The 17,881-nt window shown below is 46.9% G+C and overlaps 4 protein-coding genes across 6 annotated transcripts in view; 3 read left to right on the forward strand and 1 right to left on the reverse strand.

Annotated features, from left to right (window-relative positions):
* Positions 1-703: 703 nt before the first annotated feature.
* CRYAB (crystallin alpha B) lies at positions 704-4,223 on the reverse strand. The gene is made up of 3 exons (XM_036861828.1): positions 3,635-4,223; positions 2,383-2,505; positions 704-1,069 (listed from the first exon to the last, which is right to left on the reverse strand). Exons 1-3 carry the CDS (start codon positions 3,833-3,835, stop codon positions 866-868), a joined length of 528 nt encoding a protein of 175 aa, XP_036717723.1. The 5' UTR covers positions 3,836-4,223; the 3' UTR covers positions 704-865.
* Positions 4,224-4,832: 609 nt separating this feature from the next.
* On the forward strand, positions 4,833-6,984 carry HSPB2 (heat shock protein family B (small) member 2). Its single transcript, XM_036861827.1, has 2 exons — positions 4,833-4,998; positions 5,487-6,984. The coding sequence occupies exons 1-2, from the start codon at positions 4,905-4,907 to the stop codon at positions 5,936-5,938; spliced, it is 546 nt and encodes a 181-aa protein (XP_036717722.1). The 5' UTR covers positions 4,833-4,904; the 3' UTR covers positions 5,939-6,984.
* Positions 6,985-9,303: 2,319 nt separating this feature from the next.
* Positions 9,304-16,071, forward strand: C8H11orf52 (chromosome 8 C11orf52 homolog). Of its 2 annotated transcripts, none has more exons than XM_036859378.1 (4): positions 9,304-9,439; positions 14,100-14,137; positions 15,132-15,187; positions 15,420-16,071. In XM_036859378.1, the coding sequence occupies exons 1-4, from the start codon at positions 9,408-9,410 to the stop codon at positions 15,666-15,668; spliced, it is 375 nt and encodes a 124-aa protein (XP_036715273.1). In that variant the 5' UTR covers positions 9,304-9,407; the 3' UTR covers positions 15,669-16,071. The 2 variants fall into 2 exon arrangements, with proteins under 2 accessions (XP_036715273.1, XP_036715274.1); XM_036859379.1 differs by having other exon boundaries at positions 15,453-16,071.
* Positions 16,072-16,867: 796 nt separating this feature from the next.
* The window catches only part of DIXDC1 (DIX domain containing 1), a 75,201-nt gene continuing 74,187 nt past the window's right edge, over positions 16,868-17,881 (forward strand). The window contains exon 1 of one of the 2 annotated variants that reach the window (XM_036861969.1): positions 16,868-16,972. The gene's annotated coding sequence lies outside the window, so the exon portion shown is untranslated. The remainder of the gene's footprint in view (positions 16,973-17,881) is intronic. The other variant, XM_036861968.1, reaches the window with a different exon arrangement.

Below are 17,881 nucleotides of genomic sequence, written 5' to 3' on the forward strand. Positions count from 1 at the left end.
GTTGGGGAACTAGATCCCACATGCATGCCACAACTAAAAGCCCACATGTTGCAACTAAAGATCCCACGTGCCACAACTAAGACCCAGAGTGGCTTAAATAAATAAATATTTAAAAATAAATAAAAAACAAAAGTTAACCTTTTAAAATTGTGGGTCAATGGATTGTATATTTCCCAGTCTAAGTTTTAATAGGTGTTTACTGGCTAATTAAGGGACTACACCTGAGAGGCTTGTTTGGTGATAATCACCAGTCCTATTGTGATAATCACCTGTCCACCTTGTGAATCAGCTGAAGGCAATGCTTATCGGTAGCAAAATGTCAAAGTTGAGGACACCATCTCCTCCCTGGTGACATGATTAATTTCAGAGACGCACTAAGGCCTTTTATGCATTGTCATCCAGACCTCATTCAGGTTTGTTATTGGACCTGAGGGCCAAAATCAAAGAGGGAGGAGAGGAACTAATATTCCTTGAACTCTGCTAAGAGCTTTACCTACTTCTTCTCCTTAATTTACTCCTTACAACTAGTGTACAAATCAGTACCCCATGTTATAAATGGAAGACCTAAAGACCATAAAGCTTAAGTGACTTGCTAAATTTATCCCATGAGTAAACGCTGGAAACAGTCATTCTGACTCTAATATCCCTGGAGTCCCCTAAATCATATGTGATAATTATTACAAAATATTCAAACACAAGACAGTTATCTGTTGCTGAGTGATATTTATTAGCTTAATAATTTGGGCCTGCCAAATTTGGGCCTGCTTATTATTAGCATTAATAAGCTTCAGCACTAGTCACAAGATTTTCATTTACTGGTGGGGAAATTTTCTTGTTTTAAAAAATGCAGTTAGAGAAAGGGCAGCTACTTCTTGGGGGCTGCAGTGACAGCAGGTTTCTCTTCACGGGTGATGGGAATGGTGCGCTCAGGGCCGGAGGCCTGTTTCCTTGGTCCATTCACAGTGAGGATGCCATCAGATGACAGGGATGAAGTAATGGTGAGAGGGTCCACATCAGCTGGGATCCGGTATTTGCGGTGGAACTCCCGGGAGATGAAGCCATGTTCATCCTAATCCAAGAGAATAAGGAAAGAGGTAGAGAGATAAGAACAGGAAATAGCATCACTTGCCTAGAACTCAGACATCCTCCTTCCCCTTAGGTGTGGCCAAATGCATAGCAACATGAGAGAAAGCTAAATAGCTGTTCTGTTTGGGGCTAAGATGAAATTGCCTAGGTGGCCACTCCTACCAATGAGAATCTGAGAAGTTTGAACAGCCAAAATTTCATAGCTCTCTAAACCCTCAGGCATGGACATGTTCAGGGGTATTTCCCAGAGGTTTAGATCAATGTTTTTTGGGCCTACAGGATTTGGAATATCATCCGGCTTTGAAGATTTGAGTCCCTGAGGAAACCCAGAAATTGTCCTGACTCTTCAGGAATGTTCCAGAAGTTTCCAGACCAATAGACCTAATAATAACAGCAACAACAATAAAGACTCCCTCCAGGGAGGCTCTGATCTAAAGTTGAATCATACAAGCAAAACTGAAACAGCTTGAGGACCTCACACTATACTGTTTGATGCACAAGTTTCTGAGTTGGGAATTCCCTGGTGGTCCAGTGGTAAGGACTCCGAGCTTTCACTGCCTTCGGTAGGAAGCAAACTCATTGAAAAACTCTCCCAGAAAGTAATGAAAAGCTATTCCATTCTTTAGAATTTGGCTGAAGAATTCTGACCGTAACCTTTACACCTGCTGAATCTCAAGCATTTATCCAGACAGGCTCTCAACTGATTTCCACATGGGTCTAGGGTATTAGGAGCTGAGTAGAGCTCTGAAGCTTAGGCAAAGCAAGTAGTTCAGCATTAAGATGGGCTAAAGAGAAGTGAATTCCAAAACATCTGAAAGAAAAGTCTCAAATTCAAGGGCCTTCCGAGTGCATGCAGTTAATGTAATTATATAAAGCAATCAGATGTCTAGCAACCACTACTTATAAATCAGTGGTCTTCAGCCTTGACTAACTGTACATTAGAATCCCCTAGGGAGCTTTGAAAAATCCTGATTTAACTGACCTGGGATATGCCTGAGCATTGGGATTTTTTTTTTAAATTCCCTTGGCAATTCTAATGTGGTCAAGGTTGAGAACCACAGGCTTAAACGGGAAGTTAACATCCCATCTATCCCATCTGAGGCAATCAAATCAAAACAAACAACAAAGATCACTTCTCTGGCCAAAACAACAACAACAATAACAGCAACAGGTTTATCCCTGTTCTTAACTCTTATGGCTTAGGACTGGAATGCTGCCAGCCTCAGGGGCTGATGGCAGTCTCTGGCATATAGTATGTACTGGATGAATGAGCAGAAGAGAAAGCCAGCTACGTACCTGGCGCTCTTCATGTTTGCCATGCACCTCAATCACATCTCCCAGCACCTTGACCTTGAGTTCCTCTGGGGAGAAGTGCTTCACATCCAGGTTGACAGAGAATCTGTCCTTCTCCAGACGCATCTGGAAATAGCAAGGTGGGCGAGGGGAAGACAGTAAGATAGTAGGAATATGAACAACACTAGTACAGTCTCATTCTGCAGACTTGCTTTCTTTCCAGGTAGTTTATCCTCCTCTTTATAGCTAAAAATCCCTTTTTGAATAAGCAGGACTCTCTAGTTCAGGGGTGCCACTACAGTGGTAGCCAAGGCACACCATTTGGTCATCAGGCCAAACTTTATTTACAGGGACAGGGAAGAAGACAGGCCACCCAGGGGACAAATCACAAGGATGGGTCTGGGCATGGCTTCTGCTGCTTCTCTGACCCAATGTCTGGCCTTGTCATTTGTCTGTGAGACAAAGGCCCCTTCTTCTTACTCAGGTCTCTGCCAAGTTTTCCACCCACTCAATCTGGAATGTTCTGCTGGCTCTGATTGTCCTTCCAAAGCCCTTGCCCACTCGGCTCCTGTTTACTCACTCTTGAATATTTTTAAACCAGAGTGTTATCTGTGACAGCTTCTGTCAATCTTATCTGTTCGCCCCATTCTCCTACCCTCTCAGGACAAGTGGAGGGGGGTCCCTAAACTTGACCTACCTTCTATCCTCATTAGGCTTGGACCCAGGCCAGTGCCCTGTCATAGCCCTAAGAAACCCAGAAAATCATAGAAGAGGGAATAGAAAGGAAGAAAATAGTGGCTGCTGTCTCCAGCTCCATGCTGCGGGGATGAAAATCTCAGGGTGAGGTAGGACTGTCTCCTGGCTCTGGAACTTGAGATGATAGTATTTGTCAGGAGTGTGAGGTATTAGAAGAGGTGAGCAAAGGGGTATGAAGGCAGCTCTTTCCCTGTAGATTATTATGAACCAAACCAGAAAGGGACATCCTACTTAGAAGATGGGACAGAGAATGATCTTCGTAACACATGGAAAAAATGTAATAAATAGGATACAGAGGTGCATCGAATACAAACAGGTGACTGGGGAAGAGAGGAACTAGGGACCTCATCTTTCTTCACTGCAGGACATACAACAGCCTAAGACACTTGGGACCCTTAGACCTAGTCAGATTTAGGCCAGGAGGAAAAGGACAGTGGATGGAGACGCTTCCAGGAGGCTCCAGAATGAACTCACCTGTCCTGGCAGAGGGGAGACTTACCTCTGACAGCCCAGTGTCAATCCAGCTGGGTGCCCGCAGAAATGAAGGCAGCCGAAGGTAGAAGGGGCTCAGGGAAGTAGAAGCTGGGAAGAGATCAGACTCCAGCAGGTGCTCACCAAAGAACTGGTCAAAGAGGCGGCTGGGAGAGTGAAGAGGAAAGAAGGAGCGGCGGATCCAAGGGTGGTGGATGGCGATGTCCATGGTGGCTAGGTGAGTGTGGAGACTCAGCTGGCTGGTCAGCTCCTTCAGCCGCAGCTACAGCCAGCCCCTTATATATGCAGTCTTCTGAAGCTTCTGGAATGATGATGTCAGGGGTTTTATTATGCCAGCTCACTGCCCGTTCATGGAGACTTGTGATTGGGGATTTGGCAGTTTGACACATACCCAGTACTCACTGAGCTAAGAAAAGAGAAATACAAACACGTCTGAGCTGGCCAGTGACTTGTCCTGGTCTTGTTTTACTCGCTTTCTGTCCGCATCCCATGGCACCCACCCCCACCCCCTTCTCTGGAGTTGGGACTGAGGCAGGAATCCCAGGCAGGCGGGCAGTGGGCCCCTCCTCCTCCTCTCCAGCCTAGCATGCCAAGGGAATGTGGCCAGAGACTATCTTGGGCCAGGGAAGGAACTGGAATCTTCCTAGGCTGGGCCCCAGGATATTAACTCTTTGTGGGTCCCTGAAGGAGAGTAGTAATCACCAACATGTCAACGGCAGGTTTCCACGTGGTGCCCTGGGTCGCCCTGGGTTCAGAGAGGACCCTGACCTTAATCTAGGCAGGAAGGCCCCTCACCCTGCCCCAGAGAAAGGGGAGAAAGTTGTTTGCGTCGTTCACGTTACAGGCCTGGCAGAACAGTAAATCCAGGCGAGCTTGATGAAGCAGAGCGCCGGCTGCCTGCCACTGAGGAGGAGAAGAGGGGCGTGGAAAACGTGCAAACTCTTTGGGAGGGTCTCAGCGTGGTCTCTCCGGGGCCTCCGGCACCAGCCTCCCCTCCCCAGCTCGCTCCGCAGCCAGGACCCCCAGCTGTCCTCCCCGTGGGGCCCCCCGTGACAGCTGAAGGGTGTGCAGCGGAGGGGACGGGGGTCCAGGCGGCGGAGGCCACACACTCGACGCGGGCGCTGCCCGCCCCTCCCCCACCGGGCTCGGCACTATTTTGGGTGGTGTAGACCCCGCCCCCACCTTCGAGTGCGCCCGGGCTCTGCGGCAGCTGGAGGGGTGCCGCTGCGCCAGCTGGGGCCGCACCTCGAGCCGGGGCCGCCGGCGGGTCTGCAGCCATGTCCGGCCGCTCGGTGCCACATGCCCACCCGGCCACCGCCGAGTACGAGTTTGCCAACCCGAGCCGCCTGGGCGAGCAGCGCTTCGGGGAAGGTATGGCACGGACGCCACCCCCTTGCCTCCCACCCCCACCTGCTGAAATTCTGGGCTGACCTCCCAATGATACTGGCCTCCACCCCACTCCGGGCTTAACTGAACTCCTGGGGTGAGCCGTCTCCCACCCCAGACTCCCCCCTCGTCCCCCTCCGGGCAGGGCTCGCTCCCCTTCCTACTGACCTCGGTGCGGACTGCTGCCCACTGTGCTCTGATACCTGCCCCTGCTCCCCTCGGGATGCCTCCCCGCTAACCACCCAGACCCGGTTTGGTTTGCTCTTCCTCATCCCAACTCATTCCCTTTCTCAGTCTCCTCTCGCCAGCCGCCTCATTCCAGCCACTGGGACCCCTCCTTCCCCTTCCCTGCTTCTCCTGACTCCCCTCCAGCTCTCCCTAGGCCTCCCCTCCTGATCTGCTCTCATGTCGCCCTCCTTCCCACCCCATCCTCCCTCATCCTGCCTCTTGCCTTCTCTCTCTCTGCCCCTCAGGCCTCCTGCCAGAAGAGATCCTGACCCCCACCCTCTACCATGGCTACTATGTCCGGCCCCGGGCCGCCCAAGCTGGGGAGGGCAGCAGGGCAGGGGCCTCTGAGCTTCGGCTCAGTGAGGGCAAGTTCCAGGCGTTTCTGGATGTGAGCCACTTTACCCCCGATGAGGTAACCGTGAGGACTGTGGACAACCTACTGGAGGTGTCTGCCCGGCACCCCCAGCGCCTGGACCGCCATGGCTTCGTGTCCAGAGAGTTCTGCCGAACCTACGTCCTGCCTGCTGATGTTGACCCCTGGCGGGTCCGCGCTGCTCTCACCCATGATGGCATCCTCAACCTGGAGGCGCCTCGGGGTGGCCGACATTTGGACACAGAGGTCAATGAGGTCTACATCTCCCTGCTCCCTGCACCTCCTGATCCAGAGGAAGAGGAGGCAGCCAGTGCTGAGCCCTGAGTGCCGCAGACCCAGCACCCTTTCTAGCTCCCGCGGTGGTAGGACTGGCTGCTCACCACCCCAGAGGCAGCAGCATCCTTGGGGGAAGGGAAAAGCGCATGGTCACAATGTATGGTTTGGTCCCTTGGGACGTGTCATAGTGTTTTCATTTAGTTTTGGGTGGAGCTGAATAAACCCAAATCTCAGGGCCTTATTTGTGCTGCTCTCTATTCTGTGGCCTGGAGGATGGGATGGGCAGGGAGGGAGACAAAAAGGACAGCTAGACAAAAAGGTCCTCAGTTAGATGTACCCAACGTCATAGCACCCTGAGCTCACACTTGGATGCTGAGATCACACCTGGAAGCTGACACTGGCCCCAGATCAAATTCCTGGCCATAATTTTCTCACAATGCAACAAAAGAGAGAGTGATCCTGGGAGGGAAAAGGGATATGCCATCCAAACAGCCCAGAGGGCACTGTCTGAGCTGGTGATTAGAGACACAAAAACAAGGGTCTCCAGACTGTCTGGCCTGTTTTGGGTAGGGGTTGGGAAAACAGCTTTTGGCTGCAGAGTTGCCTAAAGCCCTGGTTTCCCATACTAAGGTCTGTCCACTGTAAATGGTCTCTGATTCTGAGGGATCGAGTATGCAGACACAGGGGCACAGACACAGAAGCCTCTGCCATTGTCACTGAATCACAAAGTCTCCCCGCCCTCTGCCTATGAGAGAAAGCATTTGTTTCTAACCTTGAAACATCCCAAAGAGAGGAATCGCTGCATCACTCCATCCAATCCAAGTCTAAATGCAGGGGAGCTAGGGTTATTGGTATGGTGGTTATGGCCAGGGAAACTTCCTTTGGAAGTAGAGTCTTAATACTAGGGGTATGATGTATTCAGGAAAGCCTGGGGGGGGGTGGGGGGTTGACCTCTTAATTACTCTCTGTAATCAAGAGAACATGCATATGTATGCTTTGAGGAGTGTCCAGAAGACCTCCCTGCCCCCAAATATATCTTTTACTAGGTTGCGATGGACATCTGAAATTCTTCCATTAAAGTGGTTGATTCTTAACTTTTTTTATGGACACTCTTGAAAAATCTGACAAAAGCAATAGATCCTCTTACCAGAAAAACACACATGCTCCGAAATTTGGCATACAATTTGAATAGGTTCACACAGCTCTTGAGATCCATTCATATGCCCCTCTTAGGGAATCGGTGGACCCCCAGGATAAGAACCCTCACTTGAAGAATACAATTCTTGGTTAAAGGATTGCCATCTACTAAAAATTAAAGCATGCCTTAGAGAAATAACTATTGATGTATTCTTTTGTTCACTCATTCAACAAATATTTATTAAACCCCAAGTAATATACTATGAGGTTATACATTGTAAATATAAATTTAAAACTATGCTCCTTGGTTGTCTACTCTCAGGAATCTTAACATCTAGCTGAGAAGAAAAAGAATTGTAAAAGGATCCTATTCCGACTTCAACCAGAACAGCTTCACTTTGATCTGTTTCGCAGTTGGAATTTTTACATGAGATTCATTTAAAAGAAAGGGTTCCTTAGCTAGAAAAAAATTTGAAACCTCTGATTTTGTCCAAATCCCCATCCCATTCAAATACTTTGAAGATTATTAGCCAACTTCTGGGACATTTTCAGTGACCGAGAGCTTAGAACTTCATAAGGGAGCCCATTTCATTTTCTTTTTGGACACATCTGTTATAAATTCTTCCTTCCATTGATCCAAAATCTGCATTTCAGTAACTTCTGCCCATTGGTTCAGGTTATGTCCAGAAAATAAATGCAGTCCTTCTTTTAACCATATTTTATAGGACTTTCCATACCACTTAGAACTCAGACAACTTTCTCTTGAACACACTGCCTCCTGACACTGTAACTTGAAATTCAACATGTAAACCTAAAATTATTATTCCAGTCATGGACTGACTGGTACAGACTTCAGTGGAATAATCAATACCGTTGTTTATCACTCTGGACTTCTCTTAATGGTGCTTTGGGTATATCAGATTTTCTGGCTACCACAACACGGTGCTGCTTCCTTTGGAATTTCTGGTTATATAACAATCTCACATGTTTTCCTTTAAATTTTTTCTTTAAATTAGAGAAAGTAGCTAGAAAGGGACCGAGACTGTGGAGGGCTTTGAGTGCCAAGCTGAGAAGTTTGGGTAACACGATGAAAAGAATACAGTTAATGGTAGAGTACAGAATGGACTGCCAGGGAGAAGCACGGCCATGAAATAAGAGGCTAGTGCAATGATCCATCACCAGACAATAAAGTAAGATGCTTTACCGGCTAACAAGTAGCTGAGAACAAGAAGTAATAATAATAACAATAGCTAGGACTTACTGAGAGGGTCCCATGTGCCAGGCCCAGGACTAGAGTTTTATATACATTATCTCATTTAATCTTCACCACAATCCTACAAGGCTGTGACTCTTATTATCTCTATTTTTCATAAGGAAAGAAGATGGGGAGGAATGAAGCGTCCAGGGTACTCTCTGTGGAGTACAGGGCTGAGTGCTGGGTCCTGAACATCCATAAGGGACACACAAATAACTGGGCATCTGAACAAGACACTGAAGAGGGGGTGGGAACACTGAAGACAAGCCATACAGGTTCCACAAATTCTCCTAGAGCCCCTATTTTCTACAGAGGAATTTGCTCAACTGCATCCTAGTTGCCAGTGAGTGTGGAATGAGTCCAGCTTCAGGTCACTGGAGGAGAAGCTGAGTTGAGATTAAATGGAGATTCCGTAGTTCTCTACTGGGGATGGGGAAGTGAGTGGTTAAGAAGTGCTGAGACCATTCCAATCATAGAATCATATGATTTTTGACCAGAAAGGGGATTAAGTAATGAGTTCAGCCCTCCATTTTTACAGTCCTAGAAAAAAGTGATTTGTCCACATTAATTCCAATAACAAGGGAGAATACAAAAGGAATACATTTCCCTAAATTTTAGTTTCCAAAAGAGTCCAGTATTCAAACCCAGATTCTGGACAAGGATAATAAGAGACTGACACCGATTACCTTGAAAGTGAAACTCAATTAGACCTGCGTAGTGCTGGGGAAACATAGGTAAGACTCTTTATTATAGACGATACATTTCAATGACAGTGTGAAGTAGTAGAGAAACATTTTCTATGGAAACCCAGAGCCCTTTTCTGTCTCAGGTTTCTTCTCACTGAAGCTTGAAGCTCATAGTTAACGCTTCATCCAAGTAGCTCCAAATCCCGAAGGTGAGATTGCTCTCACCTGGAGCCCGTGTGTGTTCCCCTACCGTTTGGCTGGGAGCAGTCACCTGGGAATCTTTCCAGCAGGTGGCTTCCGAAGTCCAACCTGTTAGGTTGAAATCTGACCCTGACGGAGACTCCCTGGGAGCTGCTACTGAAAGCTGAACCGGGAACCAGGAAATGCACAAGCCTCTATCTGTAGCAAAACAGCTGGGCTCCCCGGGAGACAGAGCACCATGGGAAACCGGCTCTGCTGCGGGGGAAGCTGGTGAGTAGGGGGAAAGGTCGGAGGGTAAGGTCTCTGTTGGTGGACATGAATGCCCCAAGGATAAGAGAGAGCCTGCAGCTAGTGCTTTGCCAATTTCCCACTGTCACCTTCTCCAAATGGCACCTCCTCCACGTGGCACCTCCAGGGGCCAACACCAGAGCAGCACCCCTTCTCTGCTCCCTCTTTTCAGGAAACCTCAAAAAACAGCCAAGCCAGCTGTCTGTCCAACGGCCAGGACAGGGCTGGAATGGTAAATTGACATTTTTTCTCTTTGTCTTCCTCTGCCTCCTCTTTCCCTTTATTCTCTTCCTTTCTCCTCCAGATAATGGTAATAATTGTAGCATTTGGAACTTTATAATCTCATTTAATTTTCCCAAAAATTCTGAGGGAGGTGGTCTTACTCCTTCTCCCATTTTACAGCTAAGAAGCTGAGATTCAGAGACGTTAACTAATTTGTCTGGGGTCACATGGCTAGTAAGCAAACAAACCAAGATTCCAACCCAAGTTTATCTGACTTCAAAGCCCATACTTTTAATCACGCCATAATACTGCCTCCTGAATCAAGCAAATCAACTTTGGAGAAGTGTTTATGTAAAAAGGTAGAAGTAAAAAAAATAATAATAATAAAATAAAAATAAAAAATAAAAGGGCAGAAATGAGGAGAAGGAGAATATCCATGCAATATTTGAATATAACTTTCACACTTGTTTGCTGTGTGACCTTAGGCAAATTCTGTAACTTCTCTTTTTCCTCATATGTCATATGTAGATAACACAACCTGTGTTGTTTAGGTCACGGACTTGAAGAGCAGATTATATGTGAAAGCCTCACAATAAATGAATCGTATTGTCTTTATTGTTCTTTCCCAGGATTGTCATCACTGTTGTTAAATAACAAAAATTCAACCAAGTAAAGTTAAAAAATTTAATTGGCTTCATTGAACAGTTCATGAATGGGGCAGCATCTCATCTAGCAAGTAGAAAGGAGCTCCGAGGAGCGGTACAAAATGAAAGGCTTTTATAGGCAGAAGGGGGAAGGGATCAAGGGAAAAGCAGATGACCTCATCTTCCTTTGGGCGATGGAAAAGGTCTATGTGGCAGATTATCTCATTGATGCTGACCAGAAAATTCCAAACTGACCGTTTAAGACTACATTCCTGGGGAAGGTTGAAACTCCAGTTAGGCTAAGTATTAAGCCATGGTTTGGTGGTATGAGCTTAGCACAAGCAACACCATTTGAGGTCTGTTGTTTCTTTACTTTTTTTTTTTTTAAATTTTTTGGCCGCACTGCACTTGGCATGTGGGATCTTAGTTCCCCGACCAGGGATCGAACCCATGCCCTGTGCAGTGGAAGTGCGGAGTCCTAACCACCGGATCACCAGGGAAGTCCCGGCCTGTTGTTTCTTTTTAACGCTATAAACCCCTGGGCCTAGTTTTATCCTGCCTACTACCTTCTTTTTTTTTTTTTTTTTTTAATATTAATTAATTTATTTATTTAGGCTGTGTTGGGTCTTCGTTTCTGTGTGAGGGCTTTCACTAGTTGCGGCAAGTGGGGGCCACTCTTCATCACGGTGCGCGGGCCTCTCACTATCGCGGCCTCTCTTGTTGTGGAGCACAGGCTCCAGACGCGCAGGCTCAGTAGCTGTGGCTCACGGGCCCAGTTGCTCCGTGGCATGTGGGATCTTCCCAGACCAGGGCTCGAACCCGTGTCCCCTGCATTGGCAGGCAAATTCTCAACCACTGCGCCACCAGGGAAGCCCCCTGTCTACTACCTTCTTAGCTCTACCACTCCATGCCTGCATCTGTCTTGAGGGTGTCCTGTTTATGAATAAAGTATCATTATGTTTAGAGAGATAGGTGAGGTACATTGAAAAGCACATATAATTTGGAGTCAGTACATTGGATTCAAGTCCTGTTCCTACTACTCGTTCATTTATTAAACAAATATTTCATTGAACACCTATGTGTATCAGGCATGGTGATAGAGGCAGAAGACATAGCAATAATAGGAAATTTGGTTCTTGCCTTCTTGAGTAAGATACCAAAGTTCTAGGGCCTTAGTTGGCCCATCTATAAAATGAGAACAGCACTTTTTAAACTCTGAGATGTCCTATAGACATGGGACATCTAGAAACATAAAAACTTCCAGAGAAGGGGCTGTAAAGCATCTTTCACTCCCTTTCTTCCCAAGTCTTCATAGTTTTCATTTTTGGTTATTTCTTCCTCGGATGGTGGTAGTCATAGTAGTCAGCTTTGACTGACACTCATTATATGCCAGGCACCTAGCTGAGTATTTTACATTTATTATTTTATGTAAATTTTACAATAATCCCATGAGTTTTAAGTTCTATTATTATCTTCATTTTATTAATAAGAAAATGGAGGGAATTCCTTGGCGGTCCAGTGGTTAGGACTCAGCGCTTTCACTGCTGAGGGCCTGGGATTGATCCCTGGTCAGGGAACCAAGATCCTGCATGCCATGTGGCATGGCCAAAAATTTTTAAATAAATAAAATAAATAAAATGAAAATGGAAGCCTAATGAAGTAAAAAACTTGCTAAATGTCATAGAGCCAGTCTGACACCGTCAATCAGACTCTAGAGCCTGTCTAGAAACACTGCTCCAGATATTCTAACCAAAATATATCTTTTCCTCTTAAAATATTAGTAGGACTGGATAAATATTGTTCTTCTCTATTTCTCATTATCTCAATAAACTTCAGAAACTTAGACACTCTGACAATTGAGATTTTTATTTAAAAATTTTTTTTTCTGATTACAAAAGTAATACACATTCACTGTAGAAAATTTGGAAAGCACCAAAGAGGAGAAAATAAGAAACAACCATAAATATAAGCATCCAGAGATGACAGGAACATTTTAGTGTATTTCCATGTAATCCTTTTTAAATGTCTATATGCATAGTTTTTCTCCCAAAACATATTACCTTTTTATTATCTTAATAAAGAGGAAAATTTTCCATGCTATTAGGTGTTCTTCCAACATAACATCTCTCTTAAATTGATGTAGAATGTTCCATTGATTGGAGATGCCATTTATTTAGTTAGTTCCCAATGTTGGACATTTAGGATATTTCCTATTTTTTGCAATTATAAATAATGCTACAACGAGCATCCATATTTGCACCTGTCTGACTATTGCTTAGAACTGCTACGTCAGAGGGTACACACATTTATGTTTAAGGCTCCTTATACTTATTGCCAATTGCATTCTAGAAAGACTGCACCAATTTTTATTCCTACTACCAATATAGGAGAGCGCCCATTTGGTTTCCTTAATTCTGGGCTAAACATAAAATCCTATCATCACCCGCGAGTCTAACCGAATATTCCATTTGGGTCGTGTCCAGGCATTGTGCAACATCCAACTTGGGAACAGGCTCTGTTCACTAAAATTGAGTCACCCAAGTCTACATTATTTTAGAATTAATATTCTCTTTATCTGTTTAAGTAGAAGTAAGTAGGAAGACAGTAGTGACCAGGGGCAAGGAATTAGAGGCTAGGATTAGGCTATGACTAGGCAGTGGTAAAAGAAAGGAAGAGCTAAAGTGGAAGAAGAGGAAGTAGAAAGACCCAGAAATAGTTTCAAAGCTTTTCTTCTGAACCACCTCTAGAGTTCAAATGGAGACTCAAACTGCTCTCAGCTCAGCAAGCTGCATTGAAACCAAAAATCAAACCAAAACACAAACCTCTGTCAGATATGTGTGGAAAAATCCTGCTTTTTCTACATTAGTAAAATGAACATGATTTAGAAGTCCCCCCCCCCTTTCTTTTTAATTAGCAAAAGAAGGAAACTTCCTTGGGGAGACAGAAGTCAGACAAATAGGGTTGGCTCTGTTACAGTTGGAAATGTACGGGCAAGAAAAACATCTGGAGTAAGCCACAAACTATTCAGCCTATTTCCTCAGACAAGTGTTGTTTCTCTGGCCATCAAACAGTTGACAATCACATAGACACACTGGCTCCATCGGGGACCCCAGGGGCTCAGAAATTAGTATAAGAGGTCTGTCCTGCAGGGAGGGCAGCGTAGCTGAGTCACTCACCAAATTCAGAGCTTCCTGTGCTCTGGATGTTAAAGGTTAAACATCTTTCACTTTCTGTGTTAATTAAAAACAAGGACAAAGAAGCAGGGCAGGAGGTCACCTGTTAGGAAAGGGCTGTGCAGGGCTCTAATTAGTCAGCCCTGGCTGTGGCAGTTTCTGTGACTCCCAGAATGAGAACCCCAGGTTGGCAGAGACCCTGAAGGACAGACACCAGAGAAGAAGCAAGAGGGTCTCTGAATCCAGGAATATCCCATTATTTGGCCAGTTTCCCTTACCCTCTGCTGGGATTAGCCTGTTAGACAATCCCAGAATAGCCCTCAACTCAGCTACATCCCTGGCATGTAGCGCCTGGTTGCCTGAGTCTGTATTTTGGGTTTGGTTATGTCAGTTGTACCACTCCACCTTCCAGAACCAGCCCTTTGGGAGAGGTATGGTACCCTTGATAAATGCTTTGGGGCTGGCTCAGGGTGAATCTTTGTTAGAGGGAGGTGAGGGAAGGTCATCCTACCAGAATGCTAAGGGGACCACAGAGCAAATGATGAAGGAGGGAAGATACAGGCCAGGCTTTTACACATAAGTGATCTGTTTTTCCTTTCACAGGAGCTGCCCATCAACTTTCCAGAGGAAAAAGAAAATGGGTAATGGGCGTTGGGGGGGGGGATGCTAGGGGGAGTGCAAATTTGAGAAAAGAAGATAAGAGAACCAGTGTCTTTAGAAGGGGCATAAGGTGGGGGACGGCTAAAGGGAGATAGTACACCAAAGAGAATCGTTAGGTTACTGTGCTCAAGACCAGCTCTGAAACTCTGAGTCTCATCCTTTCCATTATCTAAGAGTGGCAAGGTTGGTTGCTCATTCTTTCATTCATCCAGCAAAAATTTATTCAACCCTTATATTGTATGTGAAGCACTAGGCAGGATTCCAAGGAGGCAGAGAGGCACAAGAGGAAGGGCACATGGTCTCAGCCCTAGAGGAACTGAAAATCAAGTTTGAGAAAGAGATACACGTTAACAAGTAACTGTAATACCACGTATTGATACGAGTGCTCCCAGCAGCACCATATTCATGCTGTGAGAGAAGGGGAGAAAACACCGATGTTGAAGGAATAATAGCAAGTTCACAAGTTGGAAGAGGAGCAGAGAGGAGAGGGTATTTTAGGCCAGGGAATTATCTCATGCAGAGAAAAGAAAGACAAGAGAAGAGAGCGACTTTATGGAAAGTGACCAAATGTTTGGTGTAGCTGAGCTCTTACCATATTGCCCTGTAATAGTCTGTTTACTTGTCTCCCCGCGTAGACTGCAAGCTCCCCTGCAGAGGAGAAAACAGCCTACTCATCCTTCTATCCCTAGAATGTGGCACAGAGCCTGGCATACAATGGGCTCTCAACATATGCCTGTTGAACTATGTTAGGGGCCAGTGAAAAATTAGGACGGAAGATATTACGGGCAGATTGTGAAAGAGCCAGACTGTATACTCTGCTAAGGAGTTTGTGGGAATGGTAGAAGTAAGAGATGAGAGCAGAGGCAGGGAGATTAGTTAGAAGCCCACCATAATAATTTCACAGAGATTTGAAGAAGGCAATCTCAGTAGAGACAGGAAGAGAAAATGGATTTAAGTCGGATTTCTTTCTCTCAGGGAGCCAAGCAAGACGGACATTAAAGCAGCAGCAGCAGCAACAGAATGGCACAAAGGTAATGACAACCTCCGTCCCTTCCAGGAGGTTGCTCAGACATGGGATCCCAGGACTCAGCTTTTCCATCCTGGGACAGAAACGTCTCAGTTATCTGTAGAAGTTTCTGGTCCTGCCCATCTTCCTCCATCCCCCAAAGCAGCAAAGCAAAGTGTCATTTAACAGACCCTGCGTTGGAGGTGAGGGGCAAAACCAAGTCAAGAATCTCCCTTAATGCTGTCCATTTCTCTCAGGGCCATGACCCAACGGGACGTACGTATGAGCAGGTGTTAAAGCAGCCTGTGTCTCAGGAGAGGAGTCAAGGCCTCAGGTCGGAGGAGAGCAGCTTACACTATGCAGACATTCAAGTGTGCAGCCTAACCCAGACACGCTCTGCCCAGGAGGTGAAGCACCTACAGCTAGAAAATGCTACAGAGTATGCGACCCTTTACTTCCCCCAGTCCACACCCCGCTATGACAGCAAGAACGGGACCCTAGTATGAGCCCTGGAGAGGAGGGACCTGTTTGCATCATTTCACCACTATGGCTGTGGGGAGAATCTACTGCTTTGGGGGACTGGCTGGCAGCCCAGGGATGGCGGACACGTCTTAGGCTTAAAGAACTACAGAGCCCCTGGAATTGAGGGCCCCAGTCTTGCGCTCTCCCTAAGCCTATCTCTTATTTGCCACCATTAGCTTGGGGTTGTATTTGGGTTACCTGGGGGTGGATGGAGTTCTACAAAATGAGAGGGCTAGGCTGAGTGTGCGGGAAGGTAGGGTTTTGCCCCCTACCTTTGTTCCTGCTCTCTAGAAAAGTGCAGAGGGAACAGGTTACCCTTGAAGCATCTGCACTTGAGCCGATTTTGTTGGAGTTAATTTGATGGTATCCCTTCTACACACCTTAAACGCCAAAGCTGAAGAAGAAGAGGTGCTCTGGAAAGCATTCAGAGCTCTTGTACACAGCTTCTAGGGCTGGCTTGGGCAATTTCCTCAGTGGCTGGGTCAAGGGTCCCAGACCTACACAAACAAATGAGGGAAGGGGCTGAGGCATGGAGCAAGCGTTTTCTGACCATCCATTACAAGGACGTCAAGTCACAGATGTTGACAGCACTGCAAGGCCCAGAAACTCCCTTTAGCTGGACTGTTTTCTCTCGCGGGTGCAGAGCCGTTAGGATCAATAAATCGCATAAGGAACATGCCTGGTGTGTTTTCTTGGGTGGAGGTCTGCGGGCTCTTCGAAGCACAGCGGGTCTCACTCAGCCTCAGGGTAGTAGGGAAGGCCAGCCACTTTCTGCCGCACTACCGGGTGCGGCCGGAGTAGAGCCCCGGAAGCAGTAGTTTGCGCGGACTGGAGGCAGGTTCCCATGTACAAAAGGCAGAGCTCCCAGGGCGGGGTCGGGGCCGGCAGGAGGCGGGGTCCGGGCCGAGGGACGGGGTTCTGGCTATCAGGAGACAGGGTCCAAGGCAGCGAGAGGCAGGTCTAGACGGGCAGGGGACGCGGTTCTGGCAATCGGGAGGCGGGGTCCGGGCCGGCAAGAGACGGGGTGAAGGCCCGCAGAGGTTGTGCTCAGGGCCATTAGGAGGCGGGGCTGGACAAGCAGGGGGCGGGGTCTGAGCCGGCAGGGGGCGGAGCAGGGGGCGGAGCTGGACCAGGGCTGGCTCCGGCTGGCTGGAGGCGGGACCGGTCCGGGCCGGCCTCCGCCGTCACCATGGCAGCGGGCACGCAGAGGCGACGCTATAGCAGGAGGAGGCCGTGCTCAGAAGGGCTGGGGACAGAAAGGCGGAACCACACATCGACGATTTAAGAGGTAGGTGCTGAAAGGTGGCGGGTACCTACCTGGAAAGTATTATTACCACCGGTTGAGCTTCCAGACCAGAACTGGGGACAAACGGAGGGGCGAGAGTGTGGTGGGAAGAAGGAGGTGGAAGTTTCAGGTTCCGAACCCTCTCCAAGCTTTTCAGGTTCTTAGTATGCAGTTCTTGATTCAGACTTTCGGAGCTTGAAGACTTCCCGTTCTCAAGCTGCACACCATCCTCCGCAAATACGGTGGCCCCTGGGTTTGTTCCTGAGAGGGAAGATTCCTTAAGATGGATAGAGTACTGAAAAATGGAATCACAGCGCAAAAAATAGTTGGAAATAATAGCATCAACTACTTAGAGTATTTGTGAGAATTTAAAGCACTTGGAAGAGTTCATAGTATGTGGGCAAATGTTGCCTGTCACCATCATCTTCACCACCACCGCTAGGCACCATTCTAGGCCTGTTCTCTGGCACAGATTTAGTGCAAGTGGATTCAGAAGAGGTGGCTAGAACACTGCCTGCACTACTAATTGGCAGAACAACACACTAGCCTGTTTCCTGTCAGCTGGGGATAATAAAATGAACTCGCTTTCCAAGGGTTGTTTACTATGCTGGTCACATAAGTTGATATAGGTGATAGCACTTTATAAACTTCAAGTGCCTTATAAACATTTCTGCCTTGGAATGTAAGTGCTGCCTTTCTAGGTTAAAATTGAATTCCTGAGGATGAAGGGAACAGTGAGCCAGAAGCAGAGCTCCCGGTTATTTCTCCTCATTGTCTTCATAATCCTTCCTATGGTCTGTGACTTAATGGAAGAAATTTTCACATATTGAGGTATGGGAAAGTCATTCTGGCTAATACATGGTTTACCTTGAATTTTGTGCTAACTAAAACAGCCTGTTTGTGGCTTATCAA

This window comes from Balaenoptera musculus, chromosome 8, assembly GCF_009873245.2.
Source record: "Balaenoptera musculus isolate JJ_BM4_2016_0621 chromosome 8, mBalMus1.pri.v3, whole genome shotgun sequence".
Taxonomy (NCBI): Eukaryota; Metazoa; Chordata; class Mammalia; order Artiodactyla; family Balaenopteridae; genus Balaenoptera; species Balaenoptera musculus.

What these genes read in the sequence shown, in the direction of transcription:
- CRYAB (XM_036861828.1), bottom strand. Translation starts at nt 3,835, where the DNA reads ATGGACATCGCCATCCACCACCCTTGGATCCGCCGCTCCTTCTTTCCT. An exon ending in TTGACACTGGGCTGTCAGAG is followed by an intron (nt 2,506 to 3,634) that starts GTAAGTCTCCCC and finishes TGCTATTTCCAG; the next exon opens with ATGCGTCTGGAGAAGGACAG. An exon ending in GCAAACATGAAGAGCGCCAG is followed by an intron (nt 1,070 to 2,382) that starts GTACGTAGCTGG and finishes CTCTTGGATTAG; the next exon opens with GATGAACATGGCTTCATCTC.
- HSPB2 (XM_036861827.1), top strand. Translation starts at nt 4,905, where the DNA reads ATGTCCGGCCGCTCGGTGCCACATGCCCACCCGGCCACCGCCGAGTAC. An exon ending in CGAGCAGCGCTTCGGGGAAG is followed by an intron (nt 4,999 to 5,486) that starts GTATGGCACGGA and finishes TCTGCCCCTCAG; the next exon opens with GCCTCCTGCCAGAAGAGATC.
- C8H11orf52 (XM_036859378.1), top strand. Translation starts at nt 9,408, where the DNA reads ATGGGAAACCGGCTCTGCTGCGGGGGAAGCTG. An exon ending in CTCTGCTGCGGGGGAAGCTG is followed by an intron (nt 9,440 to 14,099) that starts GTGAGTAGGGGG and finishes TTCCTTTCACAG; the next exon opens with GAGCTGCCCATCAACTTTCC. An exon ending in CCAGAGGAAAAAGAAAATGG is followed by an intron (nt 14,138 to 15,131) that starts GTAATGGGCGTT and finishes TCTTTCTCTCAG; the next exon opens with GGAGCCAAGCAAGACGGACA.